The sequence below is a fragment of the Mobula hypostoma genome, chromosome 1 (assembly GCF_963921235.1).
Source record: "Mobula hypostoma chromosome 1, sMobHyp1.1, whole genome shotgun sequence".
In the NCBI taxonomy this organism is placed as follows: domain Eukaryota; kingdom Metazoa; phylum Chordata; class Chondrichthyes; order Myliobatiformes; family Myliobatidae; genus Mobula; species Mobula hypostoma.
The window spans coordinates 169,447,861-169,467,176 of NC_086097.1; the positions used below are offsets into that span (position 1 = coordinate 169,447,861).

Here is a 19,316-nt window from a genome sequence, read left to right on the forward strand (position 1 = left end):
CACAGATAAAGGGAAATTACTTTTAACACTTGAAGATAAGGTGGTAAGCTGAAGGAAAAAATGCAATGGTAAGTAGTCACGCTCAAGATAGATTCATCCACAATATAGATGGCAGACAACTTACTTAAGTCATGATATTGGAGAAGGTAGCCAATAGCATTCACTCTAATCAAGATGTATTTAAATATAAGAGTGAATAGCAGCAAAATAAACTCTGACCACGGTCTCTATTAGGGAGGCAAATAGAACATGAATCTTTGAAGAGTGGTTCTCAAAAGGTGTTGAGCAAATAAAAACCTGTATTATTCTTGGTAGTAAATCAGATCAATCACAGTCAAGGAAGTGTAACAATCTCCATTTCCTCCATTCAAGCTGTGAAACCCAAGTGCAGTGAGAACAAATTGTAAGAGATACCAAGCCAATATACCTTGAACCCAAAATAGTATTGAAACATGCTTTCCATTAAACAAGACAGACAAATGTCATCATATCTTGAACACCTAAAGTGCTACAATTTAAAGTTTGCTCCCCAGTTAAAATGGAAATTGAAAATTTTCAATTATCTGCAATCTCAGGTTTTCAAATATAATTGACAATTAAATAAGCCAATTCCAAGACTGCAGTGTTGATCATGTCAAGTTTTTAACAGAAATCTCAAAAGAGAGACATCTGAAAAATCAGAAATCCATTTGATAATATTTATTTTAAAAATAAATGTTGGATAAACAAATTCAGAATAATCTTTCAATTTTAGCTATACCCAATTATTCTATCAAAATTAAATTCAAAGAACATTGTTTGCTGGAATATTTAATTTTGTGCTTACCTACAATTGGCGAGTTTATGACCCGACCCTCTACTGATCTTCTGAATTCAAATCCAACCTCACTTAGCTCATCAAGCGGTCCAATGGACTCATCAGAACTACCGCCTTCCAATCCTGGCCGGAAGATGGGTTGATTGCTCTCTCCTGGCTGAAATGGAAATTCATGCACAGCAGGTTCACAAGTTATTCCTAGACTTTTCTAACGAACAATGTTGGAGATTCAGGAATTATAGAATGATGTGAACTATAACAAGCATTAGTTCAAACAAGAACAAGTCTTCAGTTCAAATGTAAATTGCAAGCAGTAAACAATTTGAAGTTGAAAAGACAGCTTTGTAAACAAACCGCACTGCCTACAGAACATAGGCTACTGGCCTTCAGAACATAGGTTACTGGCCCACAGAAAAGTTCAAAGTAAAATTATCAAAAGTAGGTATACATCATCACATACTACCCTAAGATTCATTTTCTTGCAGGCATTCACAGAAAGAATATAACAGAATCGATAAAAAGCAATCAACGTGCAAGAGACAAACTGCAAATACAAAGAAAGACAAATAAAAATAATAAATAACTCATGAGTTGTAGAATCCTTGAAAGTGAGTCTTCAAAGTAGAATCAATTCAGTGACGAGTGAAGTTATCTACGCTGGCTCAAGAGCCTGATGGTTGAAAGGCAATAATTATTCCTGAACCTGCTGGTGTGGGAACCAAGGATCTTGTACTTCTGTGGTGACAACAATAAGAGACCATGACCTGGATGGTGGTGGTCCTTGATGATGGATGCTGCTTTCTTGTAGCAGCACTCCTTGTAGATGTGCTCAATGTGCTTCCTGTGATGGACTGGGCTGTAGCCACTATATTTTGTAGGCTTTTCCATTCTTGGGCATTTGTGTTTCCATCCCAGGCCATGATGCCACCAATCAGTATACTCGCCACTGTGCCTCCGTAGAAGTTTTCAAGATTTTCGGTGACATGCCAAATCTGCGTAAACTTCTAAGAAAATAGAAGCACTGCCATATCTTCTTTGTGATGGCACTTACACAGGGCAGATCCTCTGAAATGAAAACTTCAAGGAATTCAGAGTTACTGACCCTCTCCACCTCTAATACCCTAACAAGAACTGGCTCATGGACTTCCGGTTTCTTTCTCCTGTGGTCAATAATCAGCTCTCTGGTTTTGCTGACGTTGAGTGAAAGATCGTTGTGCCACCATTCGACCAGATTTTCAATTTCCCTCCTATATGCTGATTCGTCACCACCTTTGATTCGGGCAACAACAGTGGTGTTGTCAGCAAACTTAAATATGGCACTGGAGCGATATCTAATCTCGTGGTCCAAAGTATAAAGCAAATAGAGCAGGGGTCTAAGCACAGGCCTTCAAGCATTTGAAAACCATAAAGTTTTCAAACGCATCAGCCAAATGCAGGACAAAAAAAAGCCATATTAAGTGGACTACATCAAACTGGGCAACAGTGGCCTAATTATTTTGCCACATCGTTACCAAGTTCAAGGAAGTTTGTAGACCAGACTGATGTTGTCACTTAGCACAGCAAACATAGTCACAAGCATATGCTTTTTCACTAGTTGGGGTATCTGTGCCCTCAGAGAATCAACACTTAACAATAACTTCGGGTGTTCTGGGTTCTCTGTCCTCAGAAACATTTAAATCACACTCAAGGATTAGCTTATCTCATTAAAGGTGTATGAACATTCAGAACTGTTTCCCCATTGTAGATACACATGTCATTGGAAGCACTGCCCCCCAATACTGATTTATTTAAACAAAGGGTGGAACTTCAATCACAATATAACCTGTTATTAACTCATCCCATTGAAGGTTACTTGCTTAAGTTAAAGAGCCAATTTTATATGTCTGGAGATAAAAATAATAAACTGCTTGTATCTCAATTAAAAATGGCTACAGCCAAAAGGCAAATTATGAAAATTCGTAGGAAAGATGGTACCTTAGCTCAGGAATATGAGGAAATTAATAAGATTTTTCAAGACTTTTATGCTGAGCTATATAAATCTCAATGTCCGTTAGATTCCTCTAAAATGAATGCTTTTTTATGAAAGATTGTTTTTCCTAAAATCTCAGCTGAGGATCAAAAGATTCTTGATGCTCAAATTACTGAAGCCGAAATTCATAAAGCTATTTTTTCAATGCAATCTGTTAAGTCCCCAGGACTTGATGGTTATCCCGTAGAATTTTATAAAAAATTTGGAAAGTTGCTCTCTCTGTATATGTTGGAAATGTTTAAGGATTCTTTTGTGAAAGGTGACTTACCCTCTACTTTTTATGAGGCCTCTATTTCTTTAATTCTTAAAAAAGATAAAGATCCTACTGACTGTGCTTCATATAGACCTATTTCATTACTGAATGTTGACACTAAGATCTTGTCAAAGATAATGGCCAATCGGTTGGAGAATATTTTGGGTAAAATTATTTGTAAAGATCAAACAGGCTTTCTAAAGGGTCGTTATTCCTTTTCAAATATTCAGAGACTACTTAATATTATATATTCATCCTGTTCTAAAATTCCACAATGTGTTGTATCTTTGGATACTGAAAAAGCGTTCGACCGAGTCCAATGGAAATATTTATTCAATGTTTTAGAGAAATTTGGCTTTGGTGTTAATTTTAATAATTGGATTAAAATGATATATAAAGCCCCTGTTGCTACTGTTGTTACTAACAATTGTAGGTCTCCTTTTTTTCAGCTTTCACGGGGAACAAGGCAAGGTTGTCCATTAAGTCCTTTGTTGTTTAATTTAATATTAGAACCCCTTGCTATTGCTCTTCGTGAGGCTAAAAATATCCATGGGATATTTGTGAGTGAGACCATGCATAAGGTCTCTCTTTATGCTGATGATTTATTGGTTTATATATCTAACCCTGACGAATCCATTCCTGCCCTGTTAAAATTATTTAATGAATTCGGAGGTTTTTCAAGATATAAAATTAATTTTAGTAAAAGTGAATTATTTCCTTTAAATGATTCTGTTTCTATATATGATAATACTCCTTTCAAAGTTTCAGACTCTCTTAGATATTTAGGTATTATAATTACTAAAAAATATAAGGATCTTTATAAAGCTAATTTTGTTCCCTCAGTAGACTCTATGAAGTATTTATTTAGTAGATGGAGTCCACTTACATTTTCACTTGTTGGTCGTATTCATATAGTTAAAATGATGATTCTACCGAAATTTTTATATTTATTTCAGAATATTCCTGTTTTTTTGTCTAGGAAGTTTTTTGATCAGATTGATTCTATTATTTTATCTTTTATTTGGAAGAATAAAAGAGCAAGAATTAGTAAATGTCATTTACAAAAATTGAAAAAGGATGGAGGTCTTGCTTTGCCTAATTTTAGAATGTATTATTGGGCTGTTCATCTGCGATATATGTCTTTCTGGTTATACTGGGTTGATAAGACTGATCAGCCAATTTGGGTAGATCTGGAACTAAAAGTTGTAAAACAGTTTTATTTAACTTCGTTATTGGGGGCTCCTTTACCTATGCAATTAGGTAAAGTTGTTAATTTAAACTTATATCCTGTGATTAAGTATTCTTTACAAATTTGGCTCCAATTCCGCAATTCTTTTAATCTTACAAAATTTAAACTTTGTAGTTTAATTTACCGAAATTACTTTTTTAAGCCTTCTTTGAGTGATCCAATTTTTCTACTTTGGAAAAATAAAGGTATTAATTCTTTTTTGGATTTATTTAAAGAAGATAGATTGATGTCCTTTGAACGATTAACTGATAAATATTCTCTTTCATATTCACACTTTTTGCAATACCTTCAAGTTAGACATTTTTTACAAAAATATTCAAGTAATTTCCCTTACATATTGGAGCCTGACCTGTTAGATACTATCATGAGTATGAATCCTTTGATTAAGGGTTCTTTTGGAAGAGTTTATAATTTATTATTACAATGGGATAAGTGTCCTTTGTCTAAGATTAAACAGGATTGGGAAAAGGAACACACATCAAAGTTGCTGGCGAACGCAGCAGGCCAGGCAGCATCTCTAGGAAGTGGTACAGTCGACGTTTCAGGCTGAGACCCTTCGTCAGGACTAACTGAAGGAAGAGTTAGTCCTGACGAAGGGTCTCGGCCTGAAACGTCGACTGTACCTCTTCCTAGAGATGCTGCCTGGCCTGCTGCGTTCGCCAGCAACTTTGATGTGTGTTGCTTGAATTTCCAGCATCTGCAGAATTCCTGTTGTTTGGGAAAAGGAACTTAATTTGACTTTTATGACGGAGGATTGGATGCGGATATTGAAGTTGGTTAACTCTTCTTCAATTTGTGCTAGCCATTCATTGATTCAATTTAAAATTGTACATTGTTATCATTTGACAAAGGAGAGACTTTCTAAAAATTTTTCCTAATGTTGATAGTCATTGTGATAGATGTAAAACTGAGATAGCTACACTGACACATATGTTTTGGTCTTGTTCTATATTGGAACAGTTCTGGAAGTTGGTTTTCTCAACAATTTCTAAAGCACTCAAAATTAATTTACAACCTAATAAATTAACTGTGCTTTTTGGAATAGTTCCTCAAAATATTTATGGTATTTTTGTGTCTGACCAACATGTTATTGCATTTGTTACATTGAGAGTTAGGAGGGCCATTTTGTTGAAGTGGAAGGATACATCAGCTCCCACTTTGCCACAATGGTTCTCTCAAGTGATGCTATGTCTTAGTTTGGAGAAAATTAGAAGTCGAACCTTTATTTGATTTTGAGAAAAGATGCGGCTCATTTGCTCGTTATTATCATTTGAGTTAATTGATATAATTTTTCCACGATCTAATTGTAAATTCTTTTAGTATTTTTCTTTTCTTGCTGGTGGTTTGATGTTTATTTTTAGAAGCTTTTTGTATGACGCATGGCTCCGGGGTTGTACACCTAATGGGTTCTCTTTTATTTTTCCTCACTTTCCTGCTTAGTAGGTTTTTTTTGTTATCACAAAATTTTGTTTTCAATCTTTAAAATGACGGTTTTTTTTTGAGGCACTGTAAGTGCTGTTACTTCAATGTACTCATGTTTTTATATATATATATATATATATATATACACATACATACACACACACATATACACACACACACACATACAATAAAAAGATTTGAAAAGAAAGAAAGGAAGCACTGTCATTGCCAGATTCAAAATATTGAAGTAAACAATGTCACTGACAGTATTGAATTTGTTCTTAGTGTATAAAAGCTTAAGAACAAATTTGTTCTTGAGAATTTGATGGGCTCTACTGGGAGGGTCTCCAGGGGAATGCCTGCATGTTGTGACGAATAAACGCCATTTGTATTAACCAGTTTCAGTGTCAAACACTCAGGCATCCAAACTCAGGTTTAGTGTGACATCCAAATGAAAATAAATTTATATCCATCTCACTTTATTACTAACCAGGACAGCAATGCATGTATAAGAAAACCAACCAAGAACATTACTATGCTCATGTCATGAAATTAACCTTTCCTTTCTTAATATCAGTTGCCTACAGCAGGATGACAATATCAACTGTACTTTTACCCCAATCATTTTCAAGAGAAATTGTTCCATGTGAGATGGGTCACCTCTGACTAAGAGAACATTGTGTGCGAGAATAAACAACTACAAAAAGCCTGGCAGTGCTGTATCTAGAAAAGCAAATACATTTGATCTCCCTTCCAAAAAGTAGACAGTTGAAATGGAAAGGATGCAGTGCAGGTTCAGATTCATGAGCTGTCGAGTTTATCATAATAATTTAAACAGTTTAGAGCCATATCTAGTTTTAAATGAAAGATGATCTCATTAAAATTGTGAATTCCAGTTAATTGGGCCATCACTCAATCAGAGCAACCACTTGCTGGACAACTCTTAAAGAACAAAATCTAACCGAGAAAATAGCAACTATTCCATTCAATTATTTGGGTCATGAAGTCACTTCACTGGGACAGGAGCCTGATGCCAAACAAATTCTAATGAGGGTCAGGTGCATGCACTTACGTGGCTGTTAGACACTACACCCTGCTAAGAGTGAAGTTTTTAAATAGCGTAGTTGCACGTATTTATGTTCAAAAAGCAATGATGTTTTTGTCACTGACAGCTGACAGAAATAAACAATAAGACAGTTCAAAACTATTTCCCTCACTGCGGTTTCAAGCATTCAGGCTTGATGATGCCAGAGATGGCCAGGAGTGAAAATGAAACAATTTCACTACTTCAAGTTAAAAACCACAAAGAATTTGAAGGTTTCTACAATCACCTTCAAGGTTACAATGAAAGTGAAGATCTAGAGGATACAATCATTGATAACATTGTATGAAGGCAGCCAATTATCTGCACTAGGTGTCCGCGCTAATTTTATTTACAATCAATCAAAAGAACATGGCAGCATATAATGCATCAATTCCTCTGTAGATAATGATTATGAACTAGTACAGTTTATAGTACTGCAGTGGTGTTCAGTGTTTTAATTTGTTTTGTATTTCATTTAAATACATAATCTGTTACTCTGTCAATTGCTAGTTTGTCTTTTTTTACACCTTTTTAACTATTTCCATAAAATTTCAGCTAATTGGACAGCTGCTTAATTGGGCCAAAATGCACTGGATTGATGTCTCCCAATTAACCAGAATCCACTGTATACAAAATAATCACAGGTTTGAAAGGGTAGATGTGAAGTTGATTTTTCCCTTGGGTATGTCGTCTGAAATCAGGTGATACAGCCTCTATACAGGGGAGTGAAAGAATCTTTGCAATCTTCTCCAAGAGTTCTTAGAAATTCAGTATTTTTAAGACTGGATTACATTCAGAGAATCAAGCTGCATGGAGTTAGAGCAGCAAGTGGCACTCAAGTAGATCAACTGTGGTCTGAAAAATGCAGTGTGGGTATGAGGGGCTGACTACTATATAGCTGCTATTTACTATGTTCTCACATAAAATAGGGTAACAATAAATCAATTCCTATTAAATTTTTTAAATTGCTGTGGCTATATAGTTATATCACATAATATTGAATGATATTTCTACCCCCACCCCTCCAACACTAAAAAAAAACCTAAGGAAATCTATACCAACTCCCTTGCTGCACAGGACATTGACTGGCTTGGCAAAGTACTGCGTTGCTGATTAGTCTCCAGCTCATCGTCCGTATCCTCACCACTTGATGGTGCAGAATCCATTCCAGTTGCTGCTTGTCGAACAAGTGGGATCTGAAAGTTATCCTGTAACATGGCCAAATAATCCTTTAAAATGACCAAATATTTTCAAAAATCCTAATGCCAGAATTATATTAAAACAACATATAAAATAGTAAATCAGAGAACTTCACAAACTGGAAACCAGAAATAAAGCTGGAAAATGTGGATTTACAGAAAGAAACAGAGTGAAAAAACAAGTTATTTTCAGTTGCAGAGAGGGTTGTGGACAACAACATTTTGATTGGATGAAGCCAGAGTTATCTGGGTGATTCTGAAGTGTTTAAGAGCTATCTGGTTTGGAGATCAGAGTAAGTGAGGACTAAAATAAATAAAAAGCTATGTTAAAGCTGTGACATGCAGAGCAGGTGAGTATTAAAAATCCCGGGCATATCAAGCGGTGTCTGTGGACATGGGAAAACAGATATAACATTACATATGGATAATCAAATTGTTGAAATGACAAATTCTGAGGCAAAAAGCGAATTGTTGAACTTGACATCAAGAACCCAAATTGGCACTGAAAATTGACCTAGGAGAAAATTATCCAAGTTCACAACTATTTAATATTTAAAATACTTTACATTATGTTATTTGCAGTAATTTGTATTATAAAATTAATGAGTTTCCAGATGTTTTGCTCTGAGTCTTGACTTGTTTTGCCCTACCTGGATGGGTTCAAATCAAAGATAATAGGCATAAGAACCACAATCTACATGGTTTTAATTAGATTGCTAGTTTACCACACACCAACGAGCAGGTTTGACATTGGCAACAAACTTAAGAGTTCTTCAGGCAGTAAGTACAGATCTAACCATTACAGTGAAAATAATACATAATTAGATATTTATTATGTGCTCATTTGTTGAACTACTTATGATAGTATGGGGAAATATGCTACTTTGACATGCATGTCTGTCACTAATTGAACTGGTGAGAGTTAAATTACTTTTCTTTCAAAATGTTATAGCCTTAGTTTAGCAGTTTAGTAAGTTCTTACAAATTTAAAAATCAGCAATAGCATGCAAAAAGAATTGAACTTCTATTGAATTGCAGTATTCCCTACCTCATCACAATCTAATGGCTGTAAAGGATCTTGGTCTAATTTTCTCAAATAGGAATCCAATTCATGTTCAATCTAAAACAGCAAAGACAAAGGGAAAATTCTTGGTCCAACATCTCTCTTCTTTGGTGCAATAGATAATCACAAATGCCCTCAGACACATCTGTTTGCTGTGCAGGGCTAGATTAAATGAATAGCAAACAATACATTCCACACTTTTAAGTTTAGAAGACAGGGTAAATTTACCTGCAGTACTTTGAAAAAAGGAATGAAACAGCAAAATTGTCAGAGAAAACAGTTGTGCATCTACTAATAAACCTGCGTGTCAGTAGAAATGCCAAATCAAAATATCAGAGCCTATTTGCAGTTACCTACAGCTGTCTGAATTAATCTAGAACCGCAAAGACAGAGGACTCGGGTGTCATTGGATATTACAGGTCCTTCAATTCACCATGTCCATGCCAACCATTGTACTTAGTTAGACTTGTCCCATTTACTTTCAGTTGGTCATAGCTTTCTATGCCTTGGTAATTCAAATGCTTCTCGAGATGCCTCTTGCATGTTGACAGCACCTGCATCCACCACATCCTCAGGCAATGCATTACAGGCTTCAACCACTTTCTTAGACCTGGTCTAAACATATACTCACACCCTATACCTATGATACATTTAACCAACCCAGCTTCCCCCCATTGGAAAAAGATTCTATCGACCCATCTATCTCTTTCAATTTTGTACACTTTATCAAGTCACTCCTCTGCTCCATGGAAAACAAATTAAGCCTTTATAATTGAAATCCCAATTCAGGTAACATCCTATGAATATTCTTCATATCTTCCCTACACAATGGCAACCAGCACAGCACTATCAGGAATGGTCTAAACACGGCTTTGAAATTGTATCATGGCATCCATGTGCTTACATTCTATGCCACAAGTGATGAGGGCAAACACCCAGTTTGCATTCTGCATTTTCCCCATCTACTGTGCAGCTGCTTTCAGGCATCTCTGTACTTGTACGGCAAGGTACCTCTGTTTATCAACACTCCCTAAGATCCTGTACAGTACATGTCTAACACTTGCATCACTTGGAACATGTCAGCATTAAATTTTCTCCGCAATTAGTCTGTCCAACTCTTCTTGGGCTTTCAGCTGGGTACAGATATCGATTTTAACCAACATTTTGATGATCAACTCTACCAACTTCATCAGGGATGATGCCTGGGCACATCTAGTTTGGTGGTATTTATCCCCCATCATCCATCCTTCCTGATTGGTTAGTCCTCATCCAATCAGGTTTCCAGTGTCCCACCTTGTTTACCAATCAGATTCCAGTTAATCAGACATACTTCTCCAAAAGAGGAACTACTATGAACAAATGGACAGAGTTGCCATGGGATTGCCCTTGTCGCCAGCTATCGCTAATTTCTACATGAAGGACTTTGAGGAGAGGGCTCAGAGTTCATCGCCCTTGCGCTGAAAATGCTTCTTCAGATACATCAATGACACCTTCATAGTGTGGCTTCATGGACTCCCAGCATGAACAGTTCCACAACCATCTGAGCAGCATACATCTAAACATTAAACTTACAACGGAGATGGAAAAGAATGGTTGCTTCCCATTCCTGGATATTCTAATACAACGGAAACCAAATGAAAGCCTCAGGCATAGCGTCTATTGGAAACCCAATCACACAGACTTATACCTCAACAATAACAGCTAACATCACACCTCCCAATGTAGAGTGGTCCTTTCTACATTGATTAACCTTGCAAAACTCTTTCAGGCCCGGAGAGCCTCCATGAGGAAATAAGATTATTACACATGATATTCCTACAGAATAGCTAGGTGAAGGAAATCAATTGACCCTTAAAAGGACAACAGAAAAGCCAGTAAACCTAACAACGAGGACGATCCCATCGCTACCACCTGTCTTCCCAATATTTCCACGGTTTCTGGAAGGATAGCAAGGATCCTGAAGAAATACCAGATTAATATTATCCACAAACCCATAAGGAAGCTCAAAGATGTGGGTCAAAGATGACCTGGGATTCAGAGCAGATGGCATTTCCAGGATTCCTTGTGAATGTACAGCAGTGTATATCGGTCAGACAGGACACACAGTGGAAAACTACACCAAGGAGCACAGGTGGTGATTCCATTTGGGTTACCCAGAGGAATCGGCAGTAGCAGAATACTGTATTCGCGATGGCCTTAGGATCGACTTCAACAACACAAAACTACTGTGCTGCGCCAATGGCTTTTGGGGACCACTGAAATAAAACTAGAGGAAAAGAATTTTTAACAAAGAAGGTCTTGTTCAACTTTGATTGTAAACAAGGTGGGTCAGCGAAAATCTGATTGGATGAGGAATAACCAATCAGGAGGGACGAAATACCACCGGATTAGACATGCCCAGGCATCATCCCTGATGAAAATGGCAAAGTTTGCTATCAAAGCAGTGGTTAAAATCAATACCTGTACCCAAGCTGGAAGCCCAAAAAGAGTTTGTCGTATACATCGGGAAAGCACAAGATCCTTTTTCTAACTGATTAATTCAATTGCAAAACTAAAAAGATGTTTGGATATCTACATGGATGGGAGGGGTAGGGTTCAGCTGTGGGTCAATGGGACTAGACAGAATAACAGTTGGGTAAAGAATAAATGGGCTGAAGGGCCTGTTTGTGATGTAGTACTCTACGACGAATATCATGCTGGAGCTCAAGATGATCTTTCTCACAATGAATGTCATCCTACATTTGCATTCTGGTCTTAACATATATAAAAGAAACACCAAGGGTCCCAGAACCAAATTTTACAGTGCACTTGCGATTACAGATTTCCAAACAAACAGCAACCCTCCACAGCCATTCTTTATCTCATAGTATCATCTCTAGATCCCACAGCAACTTGTTTTGGATCCCACAAGCTCCAACATTGTGGATCAGTGCAAGAGCACTGAAAATGGACAACATTCATCACATTGCTCTTAATTTCATTAATACATTGAACACAGAATAGTACAGCACATTACAGACCCTTCAGCCCACAATGTTGTGCTGACCCTCAAACCCTGCCTCCCATATAACACCCCCACCTTAAATTCCTCCATATACCTGTCTAGTAGTCTCTTAAACTTCACGAGTGTATCTGCCTCCACCACTGACTCAGGCAGTGTATTCCACGCACCAACCACTCTCTGAGTAAGAAACCTTCCTCTAATATCCCCCTTGAACTTCCCACCCCTTACTTTAAAGCCATGTCCTCTTGTATTGAGCAGCTGTGACCTGGGGAAGAGGCGCTGGCTATCCACTATATCTATTCCTCTTAATATCTTGTATACCTCTAGCATGTCTCCTCTCATCCTCCTTCTCTCCAAAGAGTGAAGCCCTAGCTCCCTTAATCTCTGATCATAATCCATACTCTCTAAACCAGGCAGCTTCCTGGTAAATATTCTCTGTGCCCTTCCTAATTCTTCCACATCCTTCCTATAGTGAGGTGACCAGAAATGGACACAGTACTCCAAGTGCGGCCTAACCAGAGTTTTATAGAGCTGCATCATTACATCGCAACTCTTAAACTCTATCCCTCGACTTATGAAAGCTAACACTCCATTAGCTTTCTTAACTACCCTATCCACCTGTGAGGCAACTTTCAGGGATCTGTGGACATGTACCCCGAGATCCCTCTGCTCCTCCACAATATCAAGTATCCTGCCATTTACTTTGTACTCTGCCTTGGAGTTTGTCCTTCCAAAGTGTACCACCTCACACTTCTCAAGGTTGAACTCCATCTGCCATTTCTCAGCCCACTTCTGCATCCTACCAATGTCTCTCTGCAACCTTCGAAAATCCTCTACACTATCTGCAACACCACCAACGTTTGTGTCGTCTGCAAACTTGCCAACCCACCTTTCTACCCCCACATCCAGGTCGTTAATAAAAATCAAGAAAAGTAGAGGTCCCAGAGCAGATCCTTGTGGGACACCACTAGTCACAATCCTCCAATCTGAATGTACTCCCTCCACCACGACCCTCTGCCTTCTGCAGCTAAGCCAATTCTGAATCCACCTGGCCAAACTTCCCTGGATCCCATGCCTTCTGATTTTCTGAATAAGCCTACCGTGTGGAACCTTGTCATATGCCTTACTAGAATCCATGTAGATCACATCCACTGCACTACCCTCATCTATATGCCTGGTCACCTCCTCAAAGAACTCTATCAGGCTTGTTAGACGATCTGCCCTTCACAAAGCCATGCTGACTGTCCCTGATCAGACCATGATTCTCTAAATGCCCAGAGATCCTATCTTTAAGCATCTTTTCCAACAGCTTTCCCACCACAGACGTTAAGGCTCACTGGTCTATAATTACACAGACTATCCCTACTACCTTTTTTGAACAAGGGGACAACATTCACTTCCCTCCAATCATCTGGTACCATTCCCGTGGACAACGAGGACATAAAGATCCTAGCCAGAGGCTCAGAAATCTCTTCCCTCGCCTCGTGGAGCAGCCTGGGGAATACTCCGTCAGGCCCCGGGGACTTATCCATCCTGATGTATTTTAACAACTCCAACACCTCCTCTCCCTTCATATCAATATGCTCCAGAACATCAACCTCACTCATATTGTCCTCACTATCATCAAGTTCCCTCTCATTGGTGAATACCAAAGAGAAGTATTCATTGAGGACCTCGCTCACTTCCACAGCCTCCAGGCACATCTTTCCACCTTTATCTCTAATCGGTCTTACCTTCACTCCTGTCATCCTTTTGTTCTTCACATAACTGAAGAATGCCTTGGGGTTTTCCTTTACCCTACTCGCCAAGGCCTTCTCATGCCCCCTTCTTGCTCTTCTCAGCCCCTTCTTAAGCACCTTTCTTGCTTCCCTATATTCCTCAACAGACCCAGCTGATCCTTGCTTCCTAAACCTCATGTAAGTTGCTTTCTTCAACCTGACTAGATTTTCTACCTCACTTGTTACCCATGGTTCCTTCACCCTACCATTCTTTATCTTCCTCACTGGGACAAATTTATCCCTAACATCCTGCAAGAGATCTCTGAACATCGACCACATGTCCATAGTACATTTTCCTGCAAAAACATCATCCCAATTCACATCCCCAAGTTCTAGCCTCATAGCCTCATAATTTGCCCTTTCCCAATTAAAAATTTTCCTGTCCTCTCTGATTCTATCCTTTTCCATGCTAAAGGCCAGGGAGCGGTGGTCACTGTTCCCCAGATGCTCACCCACTGAGAGATCTGTGACCTGACCCGGTCATTACTCAGTACTAGATCTAGTATGGCATTCCCCCAGTCGGCCTGTCCACATACTGTGACAGGAATCCATCCTGGACACACTTAACAAACTCTGCCCCATCTAAACCCTTGGAACTAATCAGGTACCAATCAATATTAGGGAAGTTAAAGTCACCCATGATAACAACCCTGTTATTTTTGCACTTTTCCAAAATCTGCTCCCAATCTGCTCCTCTGTATCTCTGCTGCTACCAGGGGGCCTACAGAATACCCCCAATAGAGTAACTGCTCCCCTCGTGTTCCTGACTTCCACCCATACTGACTCAAAAGAGGATCCTGCTACATTATCCACCCTTTCTGTAGCTGTAATAGTATCCCTGACCAGTAATGCCACCCCTCCTCCCCTTTCTCCCCCTTCTCTATCCCTTTTAAAGACCTGACCTTCAACTCATAAGGGAGAACGAGGCAGTCATAGATGAGAGCTACAGGGAGGTAGTCACACCTAGGCTGTTGGAAGCAAGTCGTTGGGTGACAGTCAGAGGGGGGAAAGCGAAGGTGGGTAGACAGGTAGTGCAGAGCACCTCTGTAGCCATTCCCCTGAATAATAAGTTTACCATCCTGGATACCGTTGGCGGGGACAACCGACCAGGTGTGAGCCATGGTGGCAGGGCTCACTGAGTCTGACTCTGTGGTGCAGAAAAGTGGGACGGAGAAGAGGAGAGCTGTCGTCATTGGAGACTCTATAGTCAGGGGAGCAGACAGGAGATTTTGTGGACCTGAGAAGGACACCCGCATGGTTTGTTGCCTCCTGGGTGCCAGGGTCTGGGATGCCTCTGACCGGCTGCACAACATCCTGATACGAGAGGGAAAGCAACCAGAAGTCGTGATACATGTTGGTACCAACGACATAGGCAGGAAGAGGGATGAGGTCCTGAAGTGAGAGTTTCGGGAACTAGGCAGAAGGCTGAAAAACAGGACCTCAAGGGTGGCGTTCTCAGGATTGCTGCCAGTGCCACGTGACAGTGATGGTAAGAATTGGAGGAGATGGCAGTTGAATGCGTGGCTGAGGAGTTGGTGCAGGGAGCAGGGTTTTAGATTTTTGGATCATTGGGATCTCTTCTGGGGAAGGTAGGACCTGTACAGACTGGATGGGTTGCACCTGAACTCGAGGGAGAGCCATATCCTTGCAGGTAGGTTTGCTAGCATGGTTCGGGACGATTTAAATTAATTTGCAAGGGGGATGGTACCCGGAGCGATAGAGCAGTGAAAGAAGTGCATGGAGTAAAGCCAGCTCTAACATATAGACAGGCTTTGAGGAAAGAGAAGCAGGATAAAGGGTGTAAAGGTAGGAAGGTAGAAGGGCTAAAGTGTGTGTACCTCAATGCAAGAAGCATCAGGAACAAAGGTGAAACTGAGAGCTTGGATGCATACATGGAATTATGATGTAGTGGCCATCGCAGAGACTTGGTTGGCACCAGGGTAGGAATGGATTCTCAGTATTAATCACATTGTTCAGAACGATTTTATCTAATTGAAGAGATGATTTATCATGAATAAAACAATGCTGACTATCCTTAATCAATTCCTGTCTTTCCAAATCCAAATAAACCCTATACCTTGAGATTTTATTTCAATCTTTCCTACTGCTAATGCAAGACTCACTGGCCTATTAGCTACCTGATATATCCCTGCTGAAGTCCTTGAATAAAAGAACTAACATTTGCAACCCTCCTGCCAACTGGCATTTCATCTGTGTCAGCAAAGATGCAAAAGTCTCAGTCATCTTCTCAGCAATCTGGTAACATCTCATCAGGCCCTGGGCATTTATTGCTCCAAGACATCTTACACCACCTCCTCCTCTTCCATGTAACATACTCTAGAACAAGGGCTCCCAACTATTTTTATGCCATAGGCCAATACCATTAAACAAGGAGTCCATGGGCCCAAGATTGGTAACTCCTGCTCTAAAATAACACTATCCCCTTTCCCTGGGTGCAAATGCAAGAATCTTTCTCTGTTGTTGCTGGATTTGCTGTGAAATCCAGCAGCAGTTAAAATGGAAATTACTCAGCTGAAGTCATTGGAAGCTCAATGAACCAATTCAAATAAATAAAGACCGACTGCAAGGATGGAAGCATTAGATGATTTTTTTTTTAAAAAACTTAATTTGGTTATGTGTTCAAATTTCTCCAATATTTGCATTTTCATCTTAAATTGCCAGAGAAAATGTTTTAAAAGAAAATGCATTTGATTATTTGTGAATAGGACACATCTGAGCATTGAATCACCAATGTTTTAACACCTGGCAAACCCAGGATGTTGCTTAATCCGCTGTCATACATCTGCACTCATAAAAAACTGTAATGGGCAGGGAATGGTTAATCAGTTTGGAACTGGTTTATATATGGTGTTTGTTCTGTAGAACCAAGCTAGAGTGTTTAACGGGCATAGAGCCTAAGAGCTCAAGCACCTGTTGCTCAGCAGAAAACTGCCATTATATGAGGTTTGCTTATTTACATTAAATCTTCAATCACACAGCAAAACTAAGCCTTTATCCATGAAGTGCTCTGCGGCTTGAATGGCATCAAAAAAAAACTTACTGTGGTTCTGAAGCTCATGCACCAGTGAGAAATAATGCAACAAATTACATTATATGCTATATATAAAAAGGCGATGCTCATAGTATTAACGGCTATCCCATCTGATCAACTGAAAACAGTTTTGACAGCTGGTTGTATAATTGGCAGTTTACTATAGCAGTTGCAATTTGTACTGAGCACTAAAAAAGTTAAACCAAAAGGAAGGCTGAAGCATCCATAACCTTTGAGGGAGGTCAAGGGAAGTCACACAATAGTCTTCATTGAGGGGTCAGCAGTGGAAAGTGTGAGAAGTTTGAAGTTCCTGGATGCAAACATTGCTGAAGATGCTGGGCCCAACATATTGATGCAATTACAAAGAATAATATATCAGTGACTATATTTCATTAGGGATTTTGAAGAATATTGCTGAAAATTCTAGCAAATTTCTGAAGATGTACCATGAAGAGTATTCTAACTGGTTGTATCACCATCAGGTATTGAGGAGCCATTTCACAGGATTGGTAAAAACTGCAGACTCCTAAACTTATGCAGTTCCATTATGGGCACCTGCCTCCCCAGCATCAAGGACATCTTCAAAAGGCGATGCCTCAAAAAGGCAGCATCCATCATTAAGGACACCCCCCAACCCCCACCCCCATGATCCAGAATATCTTTTCAAGTCCATTATCCCTACTGGGGCATAGGCCCAGCTTGCCTTCGTCCTCTACCTGTGGCCAATCTTTTAGTCTTTCAGGATGTAGCCCCTTCTTCCAGTGAGTAGTTCTTTGGAGCTTCTGCTGGCACTTCTTTGGTGCTGGGTTTTTAATAAGATAGGGTAGCTAGCCCCACTCCCAACCCTCCTCCTCCTTTTACAGCCAGGCTTGGGACCGTCCACGGCAAAGTTATCACCCAGGATATGCTTTTCTCTTATTATTACCATCAGAGAGGAGGTAAAGAAGCTTAAGAAATGTACTCAACATTTTAGTAACACTTCTTCTCCTCTGCCATCAAATTTCTGAATGGACAATGAACCAACCCATGAACAATACCGAACTATTTTTGATTTTTTTGCACTACTTCATTTTTTTTTAAAATGTGTTGCACAGTGCTGCTACCTCTAGACAAATTTCACGGCATATTATCAGTGATATTAAACCTGATTCTGATCCCTCTTCAGTCAGAAATTACAGAAGATTGTTTCTTCTTGTTGTTCTCCAAGGTTATACTTAAGTCAATGATAAATTGTTTTCCACTTCCTGAGCTCAATACATTTACTGTTATGATATACTTGTACATGCACTCGTGAGCAGATGATTAAAGTTGGTGCACATGTGCCAATGTTTTCATCTGAAATATCTGTCTCGAAACATGGTGGCAGCGGTGAGGCTCGGAAAATTGCCTTTTTCAACCGCAGCGCCCGATTTTTTCAACTTGCAGTTGACAGCATAATAATAGCTCAACTCTGAAACATCGGAGGGTGAGTGTAAGAGTAGAAAATTGTCGACCGAGACAAGCAACCAGCCACCAGCCACAAATAGAGATGGGTGCAGTAGCAATACCTGGAGGTGAGACAGCAGAATCTCAGCGGCACCCAACACCCGCAGGCGATCCCATGCTGGGGAACCATGGTCGGGGCAAAAGTCCTCCCCCAGTCAGCGGCATCTGCCCGCCACCAACTGTGACAGTCAACCGCGGGGTGATAGACGGATGGAAGACATAGCGGCAGATGTGGACTAACTACAGTGTTGTAGCACAACTGCACAAACAGGTTCCAGCGTACTTGATGGCATTATTTTTACATACAATTGGACCGTCAGGACTTGAGGTCTACAACAGTTCTGTGTTTGCAGATGAGGCTGAAGGCCAAGAAGACCTCAAAGATTTTAGCTGCATTTGACAGATATGCTATCGGTGAGAAAAATGAGACATATGAACTGTACTTGTTCAACAAGCGGCAACAAGAACAAGGTGAGACCTTTCAATCGTTTCTTGCCAACCTTAGATCTCTTGCAAAGACGTCATTTTTGCTCGTGTATGTCAGTCTGCTGAGAGACAAGATCATACTGGGCATTAATGACTCCCAAACCAAAAAACGTGTTACAAGAGAGAAAGCAATTGCTCAATGACTGCATTGACATTTGTAAAAGCACAGAAATAGCTGAAGCATTCAGTACAGCTGCAGATAGCAGTTCCGCTACTGTCCATGGGATTAAACCTCACACTAACAAGAAAGGTCCAAAGCATCCTGGACAGAAGGCTAGTGCTAGTGGTGGAGCCAGAGCAAGAGGCACCTTGAACAGCCACAGAAGCAAAGTGAACCCTTGCAAGTACTGTGGCATGGAACATGCAAGAGACGAGCAACAATGCCCAGCATACAG

General features: G+C 39.7%; 1 protein-coding gene across 6 annotated transcripts in view; it reads right to left on the reverse strand.

Annotated features, from left to right (window-relative positions):
• The window catches only part of cep192 (centrosomal protein 192), a 222,195-nt gene that overhangs the window by 158,086 nt on the left and 44,793 nt on the right, over positions 1 to 19,316 (reverse strand). For 4 of the 6 annotated variants that reach the window (XM_063059687.1, XM_063059678.1, XM_063059661.1 and 1 more), the window contains 3 exons: positions 9,102 to 9,173; positions 7,913 to 8,062; positions 827 to 974 (listed from right to left, as the gene is read on the reverse strand). In XM_063059687.1, the coding sequence (XP_062915757.1) occupies positions 827 to 974; positions 7,913 to 8,062; positions 9,102 to 9,173 (370 nt within the window). The remainder of the gene's footprint in view (positions 1 to 826; positions 975 to 7,912; positions 8,063 to 9,101; positions 9,174 to 19,316) is intronic. The other 2 variants (XM_063059694.1, XM_063059701.1) reach the window with 2 other exon arrangements.